Here is a 19,803-nt window from a genome sequence, read left to right as displayed (position 1 = left end):
GGCACAGGATTTAGAACAGATGCTTCATGCTTAATCTACCACGTGGAAAAATGAGACCAAGAATTTCAATCCCCAGTACATAATAGATGCTCGATAAACAGGTTCCCAATGAATGAATACATCATACATGTGAACTGCCTGCTGGAGCCAACTCCTTGTCCGTGGGGACACCATTAAAGGTCACTGTGACATAGTCCCTCACACAATTCCTCTGAGCAGCCTCTCCCAGGAAGGCCAAAATCTCCCGAGCCACAGCAACTTCCACCCTCACCCTCAACCCCTCCTAAGGTTTTCCCCCTGGTGTTCCTTGTAGCTCATGGACTCAGCGGACAGATTTGGGAGATCAGCTGTTCCTGACCGGAAAGGTACAAAGCCAGACATGTTCCAAGAACTCTCCCCCCACCTGCCGGGGGTGCTCCAGCCCAGGAGGACTGTAAATGTTTTTACCTTTTTAATTAAATAAAATAACCGTCACAAGCACAGTCGGTGTCTTGCTATGCCCCAGGTCTGGGTCTGCGGAGGTCAGGACCCCAGCTCGAGTACTGAAGCACCGGCTCCCTGTCTCCCGAGGGACCTGCTTATTTGGAGAGACTGGCTCTGGAGCCGAGTCTTTGGGGGGGGGCATGTTCTCTCTCAGGTGCGCAGCCAAGTCACTGGAGAGTGAGGCAGGGCCCAGCAAGTGGGTAAAGATCCCCCAGGAAAGACAATCCCAAGACCCCAGGCAAAGCCACCCCTGCAAGAGGAGGTGAGGGGACTGGGTCACTCACAGAGCCACGGGTGGGGGCTCAGCCACATTCAGCGCAGCTGGTCATTGGCAAGCAGGGTGGGGACTCCCGGACCTCTGGCCGAAGCACAGATGGCACTACGCTGCCAGTATCTGGGACTAGTTTACCTTCTTTGTCCTTGTGTTCTCCGGGTCAGAGGACTCTGTCTCTTTCTCCTCTCTGCCCACTGACTGGGGGCTTCCTTCCGTGCCCTCCTGCTCCAAAGGAAGAACAGAACAAACAGAATCAAGAGTGAGCAGAGGCAGGGAAAGAGGGAACACCCAGAGAAGAACGCCACTGAGCACGGCTGGCCCTTATTTCCCCTTTCCTTACGGAACCCCCCAGACCCAGCCATTGTGATCATCCTGATTTCACGAAGGAGGAAACTGAGGCTCAGAGAGGTTAAGTACCTTGCTCACAACACACAGAGGCAGAGAAATGTCTTAAAGTCTGGTCTGACGTCTTCAGGGGGCAGAGTCCTTGGTGAACTGGATGGGTTTTTTGTTTGTTTGTTTGTTTGTTTTTGCAGTGAGGGTGAATTGAAGAAGCCAAGGGTAAACTGAGTCCAGGTGACCATCCTGGTGACATCTCCCCAACAGACCCATCCTGCCCCTAAAAATATCACATGTGGCCACTCGTGGGCAGGGAGGGGCTGTCACCCAGGCAGTGCTTCTCACCTCTTGTGCCCTGTCTCTGTCCTACAGCCTTAGCCAAGCTCACGCTCCCTTTCTTGTCTTCCTCCTTCCGTTCCTTCCCCATTTAAGGTCCTCCCAGTCGTGCCCACGAATGAGAAACTGAACACCTGAAAGCAGCTGTTTGGCTCCGGAAAGAGGCTTCTCGCCTTCTACAGGGGTCAGCCATTGGGAGTCCACAGGCCAGACCCGACCTGCTGCCTGCATGTGAGCTAAGACCGGAAATTATAATGTCCAACAGTTTCATCTTAAACAGTTACATAAGTACCCACATAAAATCCTCACAATATTTCCCATCTGATCCTTTGTAGAAAAGGCTTGCCAATCCCTACTTTGGAAGTTTCTCCCATGACTTAAGCTTTGGTCATCAAATCAAGGACTACTCCTGAGGGCAAGTTGCATTTTCTTGACATTTTTGGCTGAGACTGGTTCAAAGTAAATGACCCCAGCTCTAATGACTTCCAACCGGACACGCCCCCTTGGGCTGACAAGGAGCCAGTTGGGGCAGGCGCCCAGGGCTGACCGGTTTAACTTGTTAGGACCAGACAGGAACAGATAGTTCAAATTGTCAAGGCTTTGTTCTTCTCAGTGTTTGGAGACACAAATTCTACCAAAAGCTTTGGCTCAAGTCTTCTGACTTAAGTGTGAAGGGGCTTCAGATAACCTTTTCAGCCATGGGAAGCCATAGCTTCTACCAAATGTGACCACTTTTCTTTATTTCCCTTAATAAATTATTCATGTCCCTCCCCTGTTAAAATAAATAGTCCTTACCCTTCACAAGCAGTCTGTGCAAAAACACATTCCTAAGGACAAGGGTCAAGCTGGAAGAAGCAGGGACAGCCTAGGGGACCTGGCTGGAAGCCCCCAAGGAGGCAGAACCCTGCCCTTCCTCCCTGTAGGTGAAGGAACAAGGCAGTGCCATCTAGGGCTTCCTTCTGCCCTGGGGTCATTTCCAGGTAAAAGACAAATGCACCCATGTACCCAGCTGCCCCACACCAGCTCAAGAATAAGTATTAGGTCCCAACAATTTCCAATAGAGCCCTGCTAAACCACCTCCTGACTGGTCTCCCACTTCTGATCTGTACCCTCTCCCAAATCTACTCTCTCTAAGGCAATCAAGAATAACCATTCTAGGGGCTGGGCATATAGCTCAGTTGGTAGAGTGATTGCCTTGCACGCACAAGGCCGGGGGTTCAATCCACAGCACCAACACACACATACACACAAAAAATTTGAAAATGCAACAAGTATCATATCTTCACTTCCTTGACAAAATGTTTCATTTGCTTCCCTGGCATTTAGGATAAAGGCAAACATCTTTAATCTGCCTACAAGGTGAATGATTAGTTGCTGTGCACAAATCAGCCTCCCCTCCCAGCATGCTGACCTGGCCCTCTGCTCCAGCAACACAGGCTTCTGGCCACACATGGAGCCATTGCATAGGCTGCTCCCTCTGTCTGACCTTCCTTTTCACCCAAGAAATACTTACTATTCCTTCACATCCCAACAGGCACATCCTAACCCAGGGACACCTCGGTTCCTTGCAGGTACTGACAGTGCCATCCCCCTCTCTCTTCGGCACTTCACACTGATGCTGTTCTGTTTGAGAATGACTTCATTAGCAAGTCCTTCTACTAGATGACTGTAGGCTCCAGGAGATCAGAAGTCAGTGCTACTTTACTCACAACTAGTGACCATGGATATTGGTCAATAAAAAAATGGATTTGATAGAAGGGATCGGGGTGAATAACAAAATGCACCTGCTTCAGAGCATGCTGGGGTCTCTGTATGGACAATATAGCTGGTTTTTCCATGTATTCTTCTTATGGATTGTTTATGCTGGGGTTTGCATTCTGAGGGTCTCTGGGCTGCAGGTGATCCACAGACATGTTTTGGTCTACACAGTTTGGAAAGCATGGGAAACTTCATACAGATATCTGGACTTGGGTCTTGCTCCAAGAAAAGGAGATCTAATAGCAGGAGGCAGGCATTCCTAAATGACAGTTATAGACTACAGCTGAGCAGCTGCTGGCTGCCCCCCGACAGACAGGCACCAGACATGGTCCCAGCTCTCCCAACTGGCCCCACTCTTCTATCCTTCCCGGACCTGCCTGGCTTCCCTAACCTGAGTGTCTGGGTCTAGTAAAATGGATAGCTTCTTTCCCATGCTTTCTTTACTTAGAGACATGGTTTCTTTCCTTCCTCCTGGGGTGCCGTGGTCAGGACTAAGTTTCATGTATGGACACAGCCCCTGGAGAACACTAAGTAAGTGCACACCTGGGCTTTTCCACTGTGGACACTCTCTCCAGAGAGCTCCCATCTCTGATGAGCACACACTCATTAAAGTGCTACAACCACCTTGTGACCATGTCACATTTTTATAATAAAAAAACAAGGAGGCAGAGAACAGGGTGTGCCCTAATTCTCAGAAGCCAGGCCTTCGCTGTCAGTGTCTTGGCTCCTTCCTTCGTTCTCTCAACAATGCTTATCAAATGCCTCCTCTGTGCCAAGCCCTATGCCACGAACCAGGACACAGCTGTGGACACAGCAGACTAAGATTCCTGCCTCATGGACATTACACTTGGGGGTGATGGGTGAGGACGGCTGCTAAAGAAAATAAAGAGGCTGAGTGATTAGCACTACCCAAAATAGGGAAGTGGAGAGAAGTGGGTTGTGTGTTTAGACTTTCTGCAGTGGCTAGGGATAAATTATAGCCAAGAGTAAAGACAGAGGAGGTGGGAACATGCTAGGTGGAGTCTGGGAGTGGTCAGCTCCTTGGCAAAGGCCCAGAGGGGGAGAGGAGCCTGGTGAATTAGAAATGCAGTAAGGACATGTCCTCAGCCGGGCCCTGCTGCCTTCATTCCCAAGTTCAGTCATTTCTTATTAACTGACTTCTGGGACAGCCCCACGGGAATCCGGGTTTTTCTCAAGTTCATGATATGGAGTTTGAGAAAAATATAGAAAACTGTGTTTTTCTATTATTCCGACTCACAGTGTTGGTCTGCCCAGCTCCAAACCCATAGAAACAATCTACTAGGGACCCTGATAAATACTTAGTGACCCCCTCTGAGGACTATAGAGGCAAAACCAACTAGAAGTGCAGAATTAAGGGAAGTGAGGGCTTTTCTGAGAATCTTTCTGGCTCTTGGGATGACTCAGAGTATGTGTCCCTGAAATGGACAATATTATGCAAACAATGAAGCAGGGTAGGAAAATCAGAAGGTCTCACAAGTGTGGGTAGGAGGGCAAAGGGGAGCTCTACCCCTTTGCCAAGGACACAGGGGTGGGCAGGTTGGATTGGTGTATGAGGCCTGGGCTTGCGTTCCGCCAACTTTTGCTCTCTGTTCCCCTGAATCTTTTGCTGAGGCATAGTGCCGTCATCAGCACCTTCAGCACTTCCAGGCCAATACAGCTGTCCCTTAGTATCCACAGGGATGTGTTTAGAACTCCTTTCCTGCACCCAAATCTGCAGATGTTCAAGTCCCTTACCTAAAATGGCACAGGATTTATATATAATCTATATGCATTCTCTTATATACTTGAAATTGTCTCTAGATTAAGACCTAATACCATGTAAATATTGTTATGAATAGTTGTTACACTGTATTGTTTAGGAAATAAAAACAAGCAAATAAGTAAATAAGTCTGTGTATGTTTAGTACAGACTTAATATTTTACCATCAATGATTTCAATCCATAGTTGGTTGAATCCACAGATCCAGAACTTGCAAATATAGAAGACTGACTGTATACTCTTCTTAAAAACATCTGCTGGTTGACTAGGTCCTCAAGATTCCTTTCAAGACCTTAGCAAGGCACACAATATAAAACCACCCTGTCCGTTTCCCTAATCTCATCTCCTGTTCCTCCCCTTGCTGCGCCAGTCAACTTTAAAACAGGCAAAAAAAAATTACTAGGTATCCTTTCAATAGAACACTATTGAAAGTGTTCCAGGATATGTGATTCTATAGCGGTCAGTACCTTTCATTATCTTGAACTAAGCTATTTCACAACTTTGTAAGTTGCAGAAAACTGATCAAGATACAAATGATTCATGATTCTTGTTCAGAGAGATGCAAATGAATTTTATCTGGTAGAACTGCAATTGATTCCCAATCCTCTGTGGAAGAGGCCAGTTTTTTTTAGTTGTTGATGGACCTTTATTTTATTTTATTTGTGGAGCTAAGAATCAAACCCAGTGCCTCACACATGCTAGGCAAGTGCTCTACCACCGAGCCACAACCCCAGACCAAGAGGCCAGTTTTATGTCATTTGTCATTTGCAAATTCGTCTCAGCATTCCTGATTGCTTATATACTTTTACATCTTATAGGTCTCTATTAATTAACGAACGGAATAAAACCTTTAACATGTGTTCACTAAAATCTTTACACCAGAATCATGATTTTACTTTAAAAAAAGAACCAATCATCTCTTAATGTGCCCTAAAGATGTAACCACTTGGAGTATCTCCAGCTTCTTTACCATAGTCTTTCATTTTCACTTTTGCCCTTGCTATTGCTTCTTCCAGGAATCCCAAATTGCTTTTTGTCCACATTTAATATCCAGCTCAAATATCACCTTCTCTGTGCAATTTTCCTCTTCTCCCTGGGCAGAGTTGATTGCCCAAAGAGCACCTAATCCACTGTAAATTCCAACATGGTTTCTGTTGTATGCAAATTATTTTATAGGTCTGTCTCTACCATTAGACCTTGGGTTCTGCATAACACGGGCTATGTCCTATTCACTTTTGAATTCCCTGTGCCTAGCGCACCACCTGGCAAGGTGGTACTGCACCCATGCACATAGGAATAAAGAATAAAGTGCCCAAAAGTATGACTTTTTGGTGTTTGTGGAGTTGAGAATTGGGTACCTTATTTGGACTTAGTTGTTACAAACTTCTGGGTCAGGATGACTAGGAGATAGGCATAGAAGATTTTAAAAATTCAGTCCCTTATGCAGAAGCCAACCCTCTACTATCCCACCCCTACTTAAAAGTCGGAGGCTCTGGCAAGAAGGAAGCATAAGTCAACTCAGAATATAAACCCAGTACCCAGAGTCCTGCCCATGACCCCCACCCACTGTGGGAACTGAAGCAGAGTGGCAGGGCATAAGTCTTCTTGACACTTGGATGAAAGTGCCAGCCAGTTGTCATGTATTTTTATTAAAATGGAACTAAAGCCTTGTGGGCAGTGTCTGTAGAAACACACCACACCCTGGGCACCCAGTATAAAATTTAGCAGGTGGTGACCGCTTCTCATATACCACTCTCATCAGAACTCCAAGATTGGCAGATGCTTTTGGCAGCAGAGAAGACAAAGTGGACCAAAGAGCTAATCCCCTTTGGCAGATTTCGTGGGTTCAAATGCTCAGGGTCACTCTACCTGGACAAACAGGACTACAGAAGGCCTTCACCCTATGTCCCTCCCTAATTTCCTATAAAGTAAACAGGGTGCCGTGGGATTGAGGGCCGGACTGCCTAAAATTGCCCATAATTCAGGCTCTTTCACAAGAAAGTCCTTGGGCAAGCAATGTAGTTCTCTGCGCCTCGGTTTCCTCATCTGCAGTAGTAATGATACCAACCTCTTAGGCTGGCTGTGAGGATGAAGTGACTTAACTGAGAACACATGTGGAGCATAGTTAGTGCCTGGCATACAGCAGCGTTCACTCACTCAGCGAATACTCAGCATCGTTAGGTTCTGCTCTGGGACCTGCCTTGCCTTACCAAGGGAAGGAGATGGCATCGTTACCTCACTCTCGGCCATTCTGCTTTCTTTTCCATCATCAGCTCCTTCTTGGTCTCTGTCAGCTCTCTTGGTTTTGTTTTTCTCACTCTGCTTGGATGCAGCACCCTCGGGGGCCCTGGTGACCTTGGGCCCTAGCCCATCTTCCTTGCCAGAGTCATCAGGGTGGAGGTGTCTGCTTTCCCGCAGCCTGGCCTCCTCTTTCCTCCTGGACCTCCCAGGGGCGTCCTGCTGCTTGAGGTACTTGTCCGACTTGGCCTTGGGCTCTTTCCGGTAGTGGCCTTCCTCCCGGCTTTTGTAGCTGGATGCGGAGTGGAGGGGGTTGGGGGACCCAGACCTGGGGTACTTTTCCCGGTAGCCCCTCCCTCCTTCAAGTCGCTCGTCCAACTCGGCTTTGTCCAGCTGTCGGGGGTAGTGTTTGCGATCATGTGCCCATGTGTCCGTCCTGTCCCTCTTGTCGTCCCCGTTCTCCCTCCAGGGGACTGGGTCTCTCTCTTCCTCCCTCCTGGCAAAAGGAGAGTGCTCCCATGAGTCCCGGCCATTGCCCCAGTCCCCGCGGGAGGGGCCTGGAGGACTGTGGGAAGAGCTGCAGGAGGTGAAGCTTGGCGTGTGCGACCTTGGGGACAGTGACCGGCTCACGGGACTGCGAGACCGGGGACGTTCTGGGCCATATCTGTGAGGGATCAAAGGAGCGGGATTTAGAATCTGCCTGTTGCCCACCCCGTCCCACCCCCACCTGACACTGGCATTCTCAGTCTCTCCCATGGATACACTGGGCACAACCCTACCCAGCTGGACACTCTTCAGTCACAACTGTCCAGGACCACAGGACGTGGTCCAAGAGAAGACCTGTCCTGCCTACTGGCTTCTACGAGGAGGGACTTTCCCTAAGCACGGTACTGGCCGCTCTCTGCCCATTGGTCATTCTGCTCCTGGGAAGAATAATTGGATTGGTTTAGTTCGGCCCTCTCCTTTTTCCTCTTGGAAGTGAGCTGTGCTCAGAGACTCAGGGATTCTCATCTTAGGGCTATGGGTGTGGGGGCTAGGGGTCTGAGATTGTCCTGGTCCAGCCTGGGTAAGGCTGCCTAACCCTGGCATTCAATTAGCCAGTCCTTTTATAAGACTTGAAGCCACCCCTCTATCAGAATATAAGTGACGTCTTGGCTTCTATTTTTCTCATTTAGTGCTTATCTCAATTTGTGAAGATTCTGGGCATGGTAGAGGGATGCTAATTTGTTGGTGAGTGGCAGTGGGGAAGGGTAAACTCAGAAATTTCAAAAACAAAGAATTAAGCAGGTATTGAAGGGTTGAAGGAGACCTCAAAACTAGAACCTTCTTATATTTGAGATCAAGAAACCAAAACCCAGATAAAGATCCCAACCTGCCTAATCCCCCTCTACTCTATCACAATACTGCAGGCTGCGTGATATGGCCTTACATATGTTGGTTAAAAACCCAAATAACCACAAATTTTTAAAAATACACAAACATTTTAAGCATGAACACTTATCACACATACACAGATACGCTCTAAAGCCTGGTTATTAAGCAAACCAACTGAGCCATATGCCTGATATCCTAAAAGGGTGGACAATTTTCATTTGGTTCTCAAATGTTGGACAACCATGAAGCTCTTACTGGCCAGGGGATCATGCTGCCTTGACCATCATGGAAGACAAACATTTGGGCTCTGACCTCTATAGTGAGGTTAGAGCGCCATCTGTGGCATCCCTGGGTAAGAACTACAGACTGTGCTGGCCCCATGACCACTCTTGCCTGTTGCCCATGCTGATTGTCTTCAGGACTATCTTTAAAAGGGAGTGACCCTTATCAGCTTGTAGCTGCAGCTTTGCCTGGTCATCAACTTCAACTGGAAGAAATGAGTTGGAAAAATGCACGCATTCAATGTTCAGAGTAAGTGTGCAAGTAGCTGTTTTTTTTGAGACCATCGGCATTCTTTTTCATCTGTCTATATTCAGCTCATGAAAAACCAAGAGCTGGCTCTAAACAGAAACCATACCCTCACATACACGCCCACACATAAGCACACATGCACATGTATGCTCAGGCTGCTCTAGAAGAGCACAGATTGCCTCAAAGGGCCATGTATTAACAGGCCTTTTGTTTTATTCCTACAAAGGAAAAATAGCCTAGCATTTTGCATTCCGTTGCTGTTAAACCAAGCAGCACTTTTGAACTAGTGCTTTTCATTGGGAACATGGACAGGTAGAATCCAGAAGGGCAAGTGGATAGGACAGGAATGAGGATAGGGCATGGTGTGACTCAAATCCCCTTAACAATGAGAGACAGGAGAGTGTTCCCACTGCCTTGAACTGCCCTGAGACCCAAAGCCTCACCTGTCTGCTTCCCGGAACATGTCCCTCTCTCTCTGGGAGTGGATATCCTGGATGATAGCAGCCACGGTTTTTCCAGGTTTCTAGGCAAAATCAGAGAGATCACTATCAGATCAGAGATGGCCTCACCAATGCCAGAGGGCAGCAGCAGTGACTCTGGTACTATAGACCACCAACGGGGGAAAGTGCCTTTCATGAGGAAGAAAAAAAGGCCTAATCCAAGCCATGAGGAGTGTGAGCACCATGTGGAACGGGGCAGGGCTGAGGTCCTGAGAATGTGGCATCCACGGAGCTGGGGATAAAAGGAGCCCAAGTTCACCACCCACATGCTAAGGATAAGCAGTGTTCCTTAATCCCCATCTCCTTCCTCCCAAATTAAAAAAAAAAAAAAAAAAAAAAAAAAACTTCAAACATGAGGGAGGGAGGGAGGAAAAGGAGAGACATTATAAACTTGGAAAGAGACTTGAAGGTCACTGAATGCAGCCTCTGCCCACAGGCTCCTGCATACCTCCAGGCTCACCAGCCACATTGTGTCCCATGCAGATGGTGACTCCTGGAGTTGAGTAGGGCTCAAAGTCAGAGAGTTAAAGAATCCTGAACTTGACAACCGACACTTCACCTCCAGGTTCCTTTCCATGCTGCGTGGCCCCTTCCTACCTTATTCCTGTGTATCCATACATAGGAATGACTTGGTGCTCAAGGTACATCTGTGAGGTGGGCATGGAGGGCTGTTTCACAGATGAAAATGCCAGGCACCCAGAGGCTCGTCCCTTTCCAGATCACTATGTGCTGGCTGTGCCTGGACAGGACCAAACCAGTCCCTGAATCTTAACCAAAGCCCTTTCCTAAGCTCTGAGTGGACAAATAACAACAAAATAATAAAAAATAAATGCTTTCAAAATATAAATTTATGAGCACCAAAGAAAAGGCAGAAGCATTTCTCAAAAGACTGAATAATTCACCCATTTAATAAACATGTATTGAGCAGGGTGACTTTTATGGTACATGTTATGTTTCAATAAAGCTTATTAAAAAAAAAAAAAACAGGACTAAAAACCCTCAGTGTATAATGGCAGACCTGATAAAGATTTTTATTGAGAAATTTAATCAGTTTTTTTTTCAACTGGGGTGTTCTAGCACCAAGCTATATCCCAAGTCCTTTTTTATGAGGCTGCCCTTGAACTCGTGATCTTCCTGCCTCAGCCTCCTGAGTAGCTGGGATTTCAGGTATGCATCATGGTACCCAGGCTCTCAAGTATTTTTTTTTTCCCATGTAATTCCAAGAAACCTTAAGTCACTCAAACTTCATGAACCATCATGTATCTCACTTTATGGATAGGGAAGCCAGGTTCAGAAAAGTGATGTAGCTGGAACTAGAATCCTGTGAGTACTCTCAGAGCTCAGCGGCTAACCTGTGTTACTGTAGAGACTGAGGCCCCAACTGGGAAACATGCAAAGGAAAGGGGAGAATGAAGGGGGAACTGCCTACGGCTTCGGGCTGAGAGGTCCATGCTAGGACACAGGGAAGAGGTATGCAATGTTCCATTCGGGGAGGGATCTCTTGTCAACTGAAGATGCAAAAGGAAAGAAAGTGGAAGAGAAGGCAGCTGACCCCACCCCTGTGGTGTAAAGACACAGGAGGTCAAGAAACCAGCCAATTCCTGCTTGACAGTAGGTCCAGGAACTTAGCACTACTTGGATCAGCCACTTCAAAAGGCACCTTGTAACTTGGATGAGTGTCCCTCGATGTCCACCTATAGCTATAAAGGTTGGCCCTTTATGGGAATATGAAAAGTGCCACTTCTACTAACTAGGTCACTCAGAATGTGCACAGTCAACCAGGACCTCACCCATTTGAACTGGGCCACAGAGCGCCCAGGCATGAGCAAGGAAAGAGACTGGGCTACTGCCCTGGGCTGAGAAGCCTGCTGCCCAAGCTGCCCCCGTCTCCCTCCACCCCACCATCCCACTTAAGATCACCGGTTCTTCAGCCTGGGTGATTGGTCACCTTCCTGCAGTAGAAGGGACCACACAGTGGAAGCTGGCTACTGTATCGTCAAGGGAAAGGCCAGCTGGGATGCTGCTTCACAGAAAGACCCACTGCAGTGCTGCCCTCACGCAGGCCAGCGCTTGAGGAGCAGTGGAGCTTGGAAAAGCCAGTCGGAGCCATGGGGACCAAGTCCATGCGATGAGATTTGCCATCACTTCTGAGGTCCACATCCTAGGTCTCAAATCTGAGGTCCACGCTACCAAGACAGAATCGCAGGCAAAGGCTAAAGAAGGAACCCCAAACTGGGTAAAACATACATGGCAACTTTTCAGAATATAAAAGTAAAAATCCCCTGAGGAGGTTAGATTAGGGGACTTTTGTCCAAGGTCCCAACTATCTTCTGCTCTTTTGGAACTTCAGATCCTCCTGATCATTCCTTCCATCCCAGAGCCAGGGGAGCACAAAGACTCCCATGGAACAGGTGCCCCATAACACTGGCTCCAAGATGAATGGCTGGAGAAACAGAGGCATGGAGATGCAGGAAATTAATTGGCAAGACAGAATGCAAATAGTACATGCTGGGGCTAGTGACCACAGGCATTGTGTCCCCTCCAGAGGATCAGAGGGTCAGTTCCACTATTAGAAGTGATACTTGCAAACTGTTTGGCACTCTCTGATCCAAACACCCGCCAGCTGCTATCTGAGAAGGGGACAGAAATGACCAAAGATTTTCAAATAACAGAACTGACTTCTCAAAGCTCTAAGAAAAGCCTGTCAACCTTTCTTTCAGGCCAGCTTCTGCATTCTGTGGTTAAAGGTAAAAAGAAGACAGATGAAATAAACCTGTCATCACCTCAGAAAAGTCAAAAAGGGAGAGAACAGAGTAAGCCTATGATACAACTTGGGGTGACTTTTTATTGAAGCAGATTTTGAATATACAAAAATAGAGTGAGGTATATGGAGCTCCGTAGACCCCTTACCCGTCTTCAACAATTCTGTTCAATCTTTTTTGCATCTGTACCCCCACCTATTTCCCCACCCCCTAGATTATTTTGAAGCAAATCTCTGATGTTATTTTGTTTTTTCATCTATCCTGTGAAGACACTGATGCAGCCCAGCAACCACACAGGGAACACCCATGGTGCTCACAATCCACACATCTTGCTGCTTCTAAGACAGGATGAGATTCCAAGTCCCATGTCATTCCAGGAAAGTGCTGGCTTACTGAGAGGGAGACACCATGACTTCAAATCTCAACTCAGAAAGAACAGCCCTGGCTCTACCTCCAGCTGCAGGGTGACCTAGGGTCAAGGCTGGGTGCCTGTGAGAGACTCACTTTCTCCACCTGTAAAGGTGGGATAATGAGGCCCATCTGTCATCAACCAAAAGCCACAGGGCATGGCAGGCTGCACCCATGAGAGCTGTGGAATGCTTGCAACACAGGAGGAGCTGCTGGGGAGTTTTATGTCCTCAGGCCGCTCCACAACTGTGGTTCATACCTCCAGAGTCTTGGGAAGATGCTGAGACCTTCCAGGTGAGCCAGAACCCATCAGAGCTAAGTCCGACCAAGGCAGACCTTATTGTTTCTGACATTACTGGGCACCCCAGCCTCTCCATTTCCTCTCTCCTGACTTCTTCTGCCTAGAAACTCCCTAAGTAGAGGCACCTTGGAAACTTCTCCCTTCTTTTTAAAAAATATTTATTTATTTATTTTTAGGTGTAGATGGACACAACACAATGCCCTTATTATTTTTTTTTTTAATATGGTGCTGAGGATCGAACTTGGGTCCCGCCCATGCTAGGCGAGCGCTCTACCCCTTAGCCACAATCCTAGCCCCATTCTCCCTTCTTTATGTTCCTAAATCACACAAAGTTTTGACACTGAACTTCTAGTAGCTCCCATGCTTGTGGACTTATCTTTAAATCTTGTATCATTTTACACTAGAACAACTTGTCTTCCAGTTAGATAGTAAACCCTCCCCAAGTGAGGCCCATGTCTCCTATTCATCACAACTGTTAGTATCATATTGTACACAGAGAAGACCCTCAACCACCAATTTCCCAATTCAATCTTCCCAACTGAGAGCATCATGGGCCACTCATAAGACTGCGTCTCATGACCAGAGGCTGGCAAGGCCAGTGGCTCTGAAACCAGGACCTCTGCCCACAGAACCTAAGACTGTCTGTCAGTCCCACCCCAAACCTACTGAATGAGAATCTGAGCACAAGGACCCACCCCCCGCCCCCACACACACCCAACAACAACTCTTGGATGCGGTAAGTAGAAGATGGTGGTTTAAATTCTATACTGGAGACACTGTGATTCTATACTTATTGAAGAAGTCTCCAAAAAACAACCCAGCAACAAGTCCAGTCATCTTGTCCTGGTCTGCAGTGAGGACAACACTCCTTCAGAGGTGGTCTTTCCCCTTCATTCTGCACCTATTACATGGGCACCTGTTATATGAAAAGCTCTGCCCAAATCCCCTGAGGAATAGAATCCCTGCTTCAAAGAGAGAACGGAGAAAGAAGATATGGGCAAAGAAAATAGCAATCAGAAGAGATGACAATACTTTAAAACCTATCCTTTCTCTCCCTGCACTTTGCCTCATGAGAAAAAGGCAAAGTTGGAGCAGAATGAGGAATCAAAATTTGCCCCCATGGGACAGGATGTGGTAAACCCTTTGACCCAGAGACACATGGGGATGTGGCATTTTGCCATCTGCCTGCCTAGTAGCCATTCTCCTGCCTCCTGGTAGGAACTGTTCCAACGCCATCTCACTCCAGAAGTCTGTGTAGGTCTCCTGGCTCTGAGGATGGAGCAGGAGATGCAGCCAATCCAAGTATGGTCTTCCCCCGGGCCACGGAGATAGGCTCCGGGGTAGGCACATGCACTAAACTAAAGCAATCAGAGTGACTCTTAGGACTCTTACGGGAGCTACCAGGAAACCACCTGGCTCTCTCTTGTTGAAGGAAATGGGGACATGAGGGCCAGAGCTGTTGAAGGCACTGAAGCTATCATGCCATCTAGAGGAGAGAGACTGGGGCTGCTAAGGGCCATCACAGGAGGCACCCAAAAACCAAAGCCAAGACAGCAAGAGGCAGAGAAGAGAGAAACCAAGTTCTAACGATCTCATGCGGGTACTGAATCCAGCCATACCTGCAGCCAGAGCTACTCCTGGACTTTCATTTACATGAGGCAATAAATTCCTTGTTTATTAAGTCAATAGACCCAATTGGAATAGTTTCTTCTGCTACACACAGAGAGAATTCTTGCTGATTCATGTCAACTGAAGGGCATAAAGACTGCATTGCTTTGTAGTTGAAATATGCTTTGAAATACTATCATGTAAATTATCCCATGAGACCTTCACATTGACCCTGAGAAGCAGTGTGATAGCATGGGGAGAAAAGCCCTACTGAAGATCACAAAATGATGTGTGCTCAGAGGACCAGGAGCATCAGCATCTACTGAGAGCTTGTTAGAAATGCCTTGCCCTAGACCTGCTGAATCAGAAATGCATTTTGACATGAACACCAGGTAATGTGCATGCACCTTGAAGTTTGAAAAGTTCTGTTAGAATGCTATCTCTGCTATCTCTCTCCTGGATGGGTGACTATGAGCAAATTACCTATTTCTTTCTCCATTTTTTTTTTCTTGTGTGGACAATGGAGATCATAACAACCTAATATAACAATGTAGGCAGGGTGCAAAACCAAAACAGTGCTGAGTTTTAATCATAGCTCTTCCAGTAACTGTGATCTTGGGCAAGTTACTGAACTTCTATTAGCCTCAGTTTCCTCATCTATAAAATTGAGATAATAATACCTGTCTGACAGGGCTGACGTCAAGATTAAAGTAGATAATGTATGCAAAGTGCTTGGTTCATCACCTGCCCCAGAGTACCAGGACTCAATTAAAGGTGCATGTTATTCTTATACTCTTGTAATTACTATTATTATCCACCCTGCATTCTTCATAGGGTAGGGTGATGTGAGGCCCAAAAGTATATAAAAAAAATTCTTTTTGCTTAAAATCAAGAAACTCAAGGGATAGTAAATTCCTCATCTGGATACTGAGGTTCACAGAGGTCATGCAACTTGTTTAAGCTCATCAAAGTGGGCAGGGGCAGAGCCTTTTTGGCACTACCACCCTCCAATCTGGCCTGGCTCACAGGGCTAGCTATGGTTCTTTGTTTATATGTCTTTCCTCCTGCCAGACTGAGCGCCTCATAAACTTGCTCCATCTATGTCCATGGCATCTGGCCTAGTTCCCACCCACAATGGGCACTCAATGAACATCTGCTGAATGCCAACTTGAACCCTTTGACCTCTTTGACCCATAGTTTTTGCATCACCCCAACTCCAAACTATCTCCCTTGGTAAAGTGCCTTTGTACTTTAAGAAACTGATTGCTGTTGTTCATTCTAATTAGAAACTCATGATGACATCTCATTTGGACACCAAAGCTCCTCTGGGAACACAATGCACAAACTCAATTTCAGCTCCCAGGGGAGAAGCCAAGAGAACAGGAGCTGGCATGGTACAGAACAGGGTGGGATCTTGTACTTGTCTGATGCTTTCATTAGGGTTAAAAAAAAAATGGCAGGTTCTGCCTATTGGCGAAGAAACTTCAGAGGCAATAATGCAAGCAAAGCAGAATCAAGACTTGGGCGACCGGTTGACATATTCCCCTTCTACATATATAGACTTGTCGGAATGCTAGTCCTAGCTACATACCACTAAGCCTTTGTCTTCTGACTTCAACCTTGAAGATTAAGGGCAGATTAAGGACGGTGAGTCTTAAACAAAATGGACCCTTAAGTAAACACAGAATGAGCCTAAATGCCTGGAAAAATTCCTATTAAGTGGAACAGTAGAAAGCACAAACTCAGAGGGTAGATTTCAAAACAAATACAACATTAACTACAATAAATCCAATGGACTAAATGCTCCAGTTAAAAAGAACTCTTGCCCATCAATCAGAAGACAATGCAAAAGAAAAGCATGGGTAGATGGCTTTAAAACAGTAACAAAACAACAAACCAAAAACAAACAAAAACTTCCCACTAAGAAGATCCAGATGGAATAGTCAATAAATATATGAAAAAGCAGTCAACCCCAGGCGATCCTCAGGGTTATACATAATGACATATAAGAGGAAAGGAGGGGTAAGACAAGATAATACAAATCGAAGACATGATTTACAGTAGAAGGGGTAGAGAGAGAAAAGGGGAGGGGAGGGGAGGGGAGGAGAGGGGGGATAGTAGAGAATAGGACAGACAGCAGAATACATCAGACACTAGAAAGGCAATTTGTCAATCAATGGAAGGGTAACTGATGTGATACAGCAATCTGTATACGGGGTAAAATTGGGAGTTCATAACCCACTTGAATCAAACTGTGAAATATGATGTATTAAGAACTATGTAATGTTTTGAACGACCAACAATAAAAAAAAAAAAAAAGCAGTCAACCCCAAGCAGTCAACCCCAACCAGTCATCAGGAAAATAAAAATAATGGTAAACCTGACACTGTCCCCAGACAGGCAGAAACTATGTACACATGTACCAAAATGACACATTTATGAAGGATAGCAGATTGTCCCTAATACGCTAAAACTAGAAAGAATTCAAATGTCCATCAACAGTAGAATGGATTAACAAACTACACAGCCATATATCAGAAATGTATATACAATGAGAATCCCCCACATACCCAACAACATGGAGGACACATACTGAATGAAAGAAACAAAACCCGAAACATGATTTTATGTGATTTCATTCACATAAAGCTTAAAAATAGACAAAACTTCAGCTTTTCACCATTGAGTACTGTTTAGGGAGTCGTGAATGGGTATACAATCAGCACAGAAATGATTATTATTGTCTAAGTCAGGAGTGTGAAGAGGCAAGACCCCAGCAAGAGGAAGGACTCTCAGGGGCTCCTGGGTACTGATCAAATTCTTTCTTGACTTAGGTAGTGGTCTTATGGTATTTAGGAGATTTCACCAAATATTATTTTTTACATTTTATGAAATGTAATTAGCCACTCTGCTGTATGTTATACTTCTCAATAAAACAGAAAAGTTTTGGGTGCCGTGTCGCACGCCTATAATCCTAGCAGCTCAGGAGGCTGAGGCAGTAGAATTGCAAGTTCTAAGTCGGCCTCAGCAAAAATGAGGTGCTAAGCAACTCAGGGAGACCCTGTTTCTAAATAAAGTTCAAAATGGGGCTGGGGATGTAGCTCAGTGGTTCAGTGCCCTTGAGTTCAATCCCCAGTATCCCCCCACCCTCCCGCCCCTCCCCCCCAAAAAAAACAGGAAAGAAAGGAAAAAACAAGAAAGAAAGAAATGCAGAACAAGGTAAAAACAAAATTGAAGAACTGTTTGGAATTATTTCGATTAATCCATGAGTTCTTCCAGTGGCCGGGTTAGTCAGGTGCTGCCTTAGAAGACTTCTGTGCAGCTTAGGACATAAGTATGGAGAGGGAAGAAACAGTGAGAAATCAAGGGTGGTGATAGGCAGAGAACAGTCACTGAAGGCCTGTGTATGCAGAGCAGAAGCTGTCTTCAGGGTTTATGCCTACCTCCCCCCACCAAAAGGCAACCACCGGTCCCACTGACTTCCTCCTTTGAGACTTCCCTTGTAAACATCTTCCCCTGTAAAACCATCCTTCGCCCCTGTAGCCTCAGACAGCCCTTTGCATTTGGCACTTACCTCAATGAACACATTTCTTGCTGCCTTTCCAAGTGATATCCTCAAAGGGAGTGAGTAATTTTTTAAATCTCTTCCTATACTCTCCTTCCAACAGCACTTAGGTCAGTGTCTGGCAAGTAGGAAAAAGTCAGCTGCTGCTTGTTGAATGACTGAATGAATGACAGGATGCCTTACCTTCAGCTGTAATTCCTTGTATCTCTTGGACATCCGAATGAGCAACTTCTCACCATTGATCACCGCAGATTTTTCTTGATAATACTGGACCATGGCCTGGGCAGCTTCTGTGTAAGCCATCTCTAAAAAGGCCTAGAAGAGAAGACAGGAAGGTCTCGACTTCACTGGTCTTGAACAAAATTCTATACGTAGTATGAGTCCATGTGAATGAAGTTCAACACCATTTAACTCAGCTATCCCACTCCTCGGTTTATACTTAAAGGACTTAAAAACATCATACCACGGGGACGCAGCCACATCAATGTTTATAGCAGCACAATTCACAATAGCTAGACTGTGGAACCAAACTAGATGCCCTTCAGTAGATAAATGGATAAAGAAAGTGTGTACATATACACAATGGAATATTACTCAGCATTAAAAGAGAATAAAATCATAGCACTTGCAGATAAATGGATGGAGCCGGAGAAGATAATGCTAAGTGAAGTTAGCCAATCCCAAAAAAACAAATGCCAAATGTTTTCTCTGATATGAAAATATTGATATATAATGGGGCTTGGGAGAGCATGGGACAAATAGATGAACTTTAGATAGGGCAAAGTGGAGAAAGGGGAGGGAGGGGGACATGGGGGTAGGAAAGACAGTGGAATGAGATGGACATCATTACCCTAAGCACATGAATGAAGACATGAATAGTGTGAGTCTACTTTGTGTACAACCAGAGAAATGAAAAATTGTGCTGTATATGCATAAGAAAAAAAGAAGAGGCATATAAAAAAAAAAGAATAGGCAAAACTGATGGTGACAAAAGTCAGAATTGAGTTTCTTTTTGGAGTGGGGGCAGGAAGATGACTGGCAAGGGCCATAAGGAAAACCTTCTGATGTTCTGAAAATGTCCTGTGTTTTAATTACATGGATGTACATATGTTTAAAAAATAAGTAATGAAGTTGTATACTTAAAACTAGTGTATTTTATACACTTGAGAGTATCTACTTTATAACTCCATAAAAAGAAAAAAAATCAGTATAAGGAAGAACTCTCTTTGATCTCATCTGTTCAAAGAGAACTTTTTATTAACTTTACCCAAAGAGCTCATTACAAGATGGCCCCTCCCTCTCCTGATCTCCCTGGTTACCAAATTATTCTTAATTATGCATGTCCGTCCTGGGCTAGATCATGCCATGGAAGCCCCTCTGGGATGGGAGGGCCCATTAACACGAGCTCCTGGTTGGAGGGCTGTTGCCCATGTGACCCTGGGCTGCTCTTTGGTGATGACAGCACAAGACAGAGGCACAGGCCAAGGCTGCTTGAGTCCTCACTCTTCTTACAGAGAAAGAAATATATTCAAAACCTTGGGCCTCA

The 19,803-nt window shown here is 45.9% G+C and overlaps 1 protein-coding gene across 7 annotated transcripts in view; it reads right to left on the bottom strand.

Moving 5' to 3' along the window:
- The window catches only part of Rbm20 (RNA binding motif protein 20), a 185,470-nt gene that overhangs the window by 16,317 nt on the left and 149,350 nt on the right, over nt 1-19,803 (bottom strand). For 6 of the 7 annotated variants that reach the window (XM_026389172.2, XM_077799023.1, XM_026389171.2 and 3 more), the window contains 4 exons: nt 18,441-18,572; nt 9,557-9,636; nt 7,206-7,872; nt 893-979 (listed from right to left, as the gene is read on the bottom strand). In XM_026389172.2, the coding sequence (XP_026244957.2) occupies nt 893-979; nt 7,206-7,872; nt 9,557-9,636; nt 18,441-18,572 (966 nt within the window). The remainder of the gene's footprint in view (nt 1-892; nt 980-7,205; nt 7,873-9,556; nt 9,637-18,440; nt 18,573-19,803) is intronic. The other variant, XM_026389175.2, reaches the window with a different exon arrangement.

Source organism: Urocitellus parryii, chromosome 5 (genome assembly GCF_045843805.1).
Source record: "Urocitellus parryii isolate mUroPar1 chromosome 5, mUroPar1.hap1, whole genome shotgun sequence".
NCBI lineage: Eukaryota > Metazoa > Chordata > Mammalia > Rodentia > Sciuridae > Urocitellus > Urocitellus parryii.
This window is presented reverse-complemented; position numbering and strand designations above follow the sequence as displayed.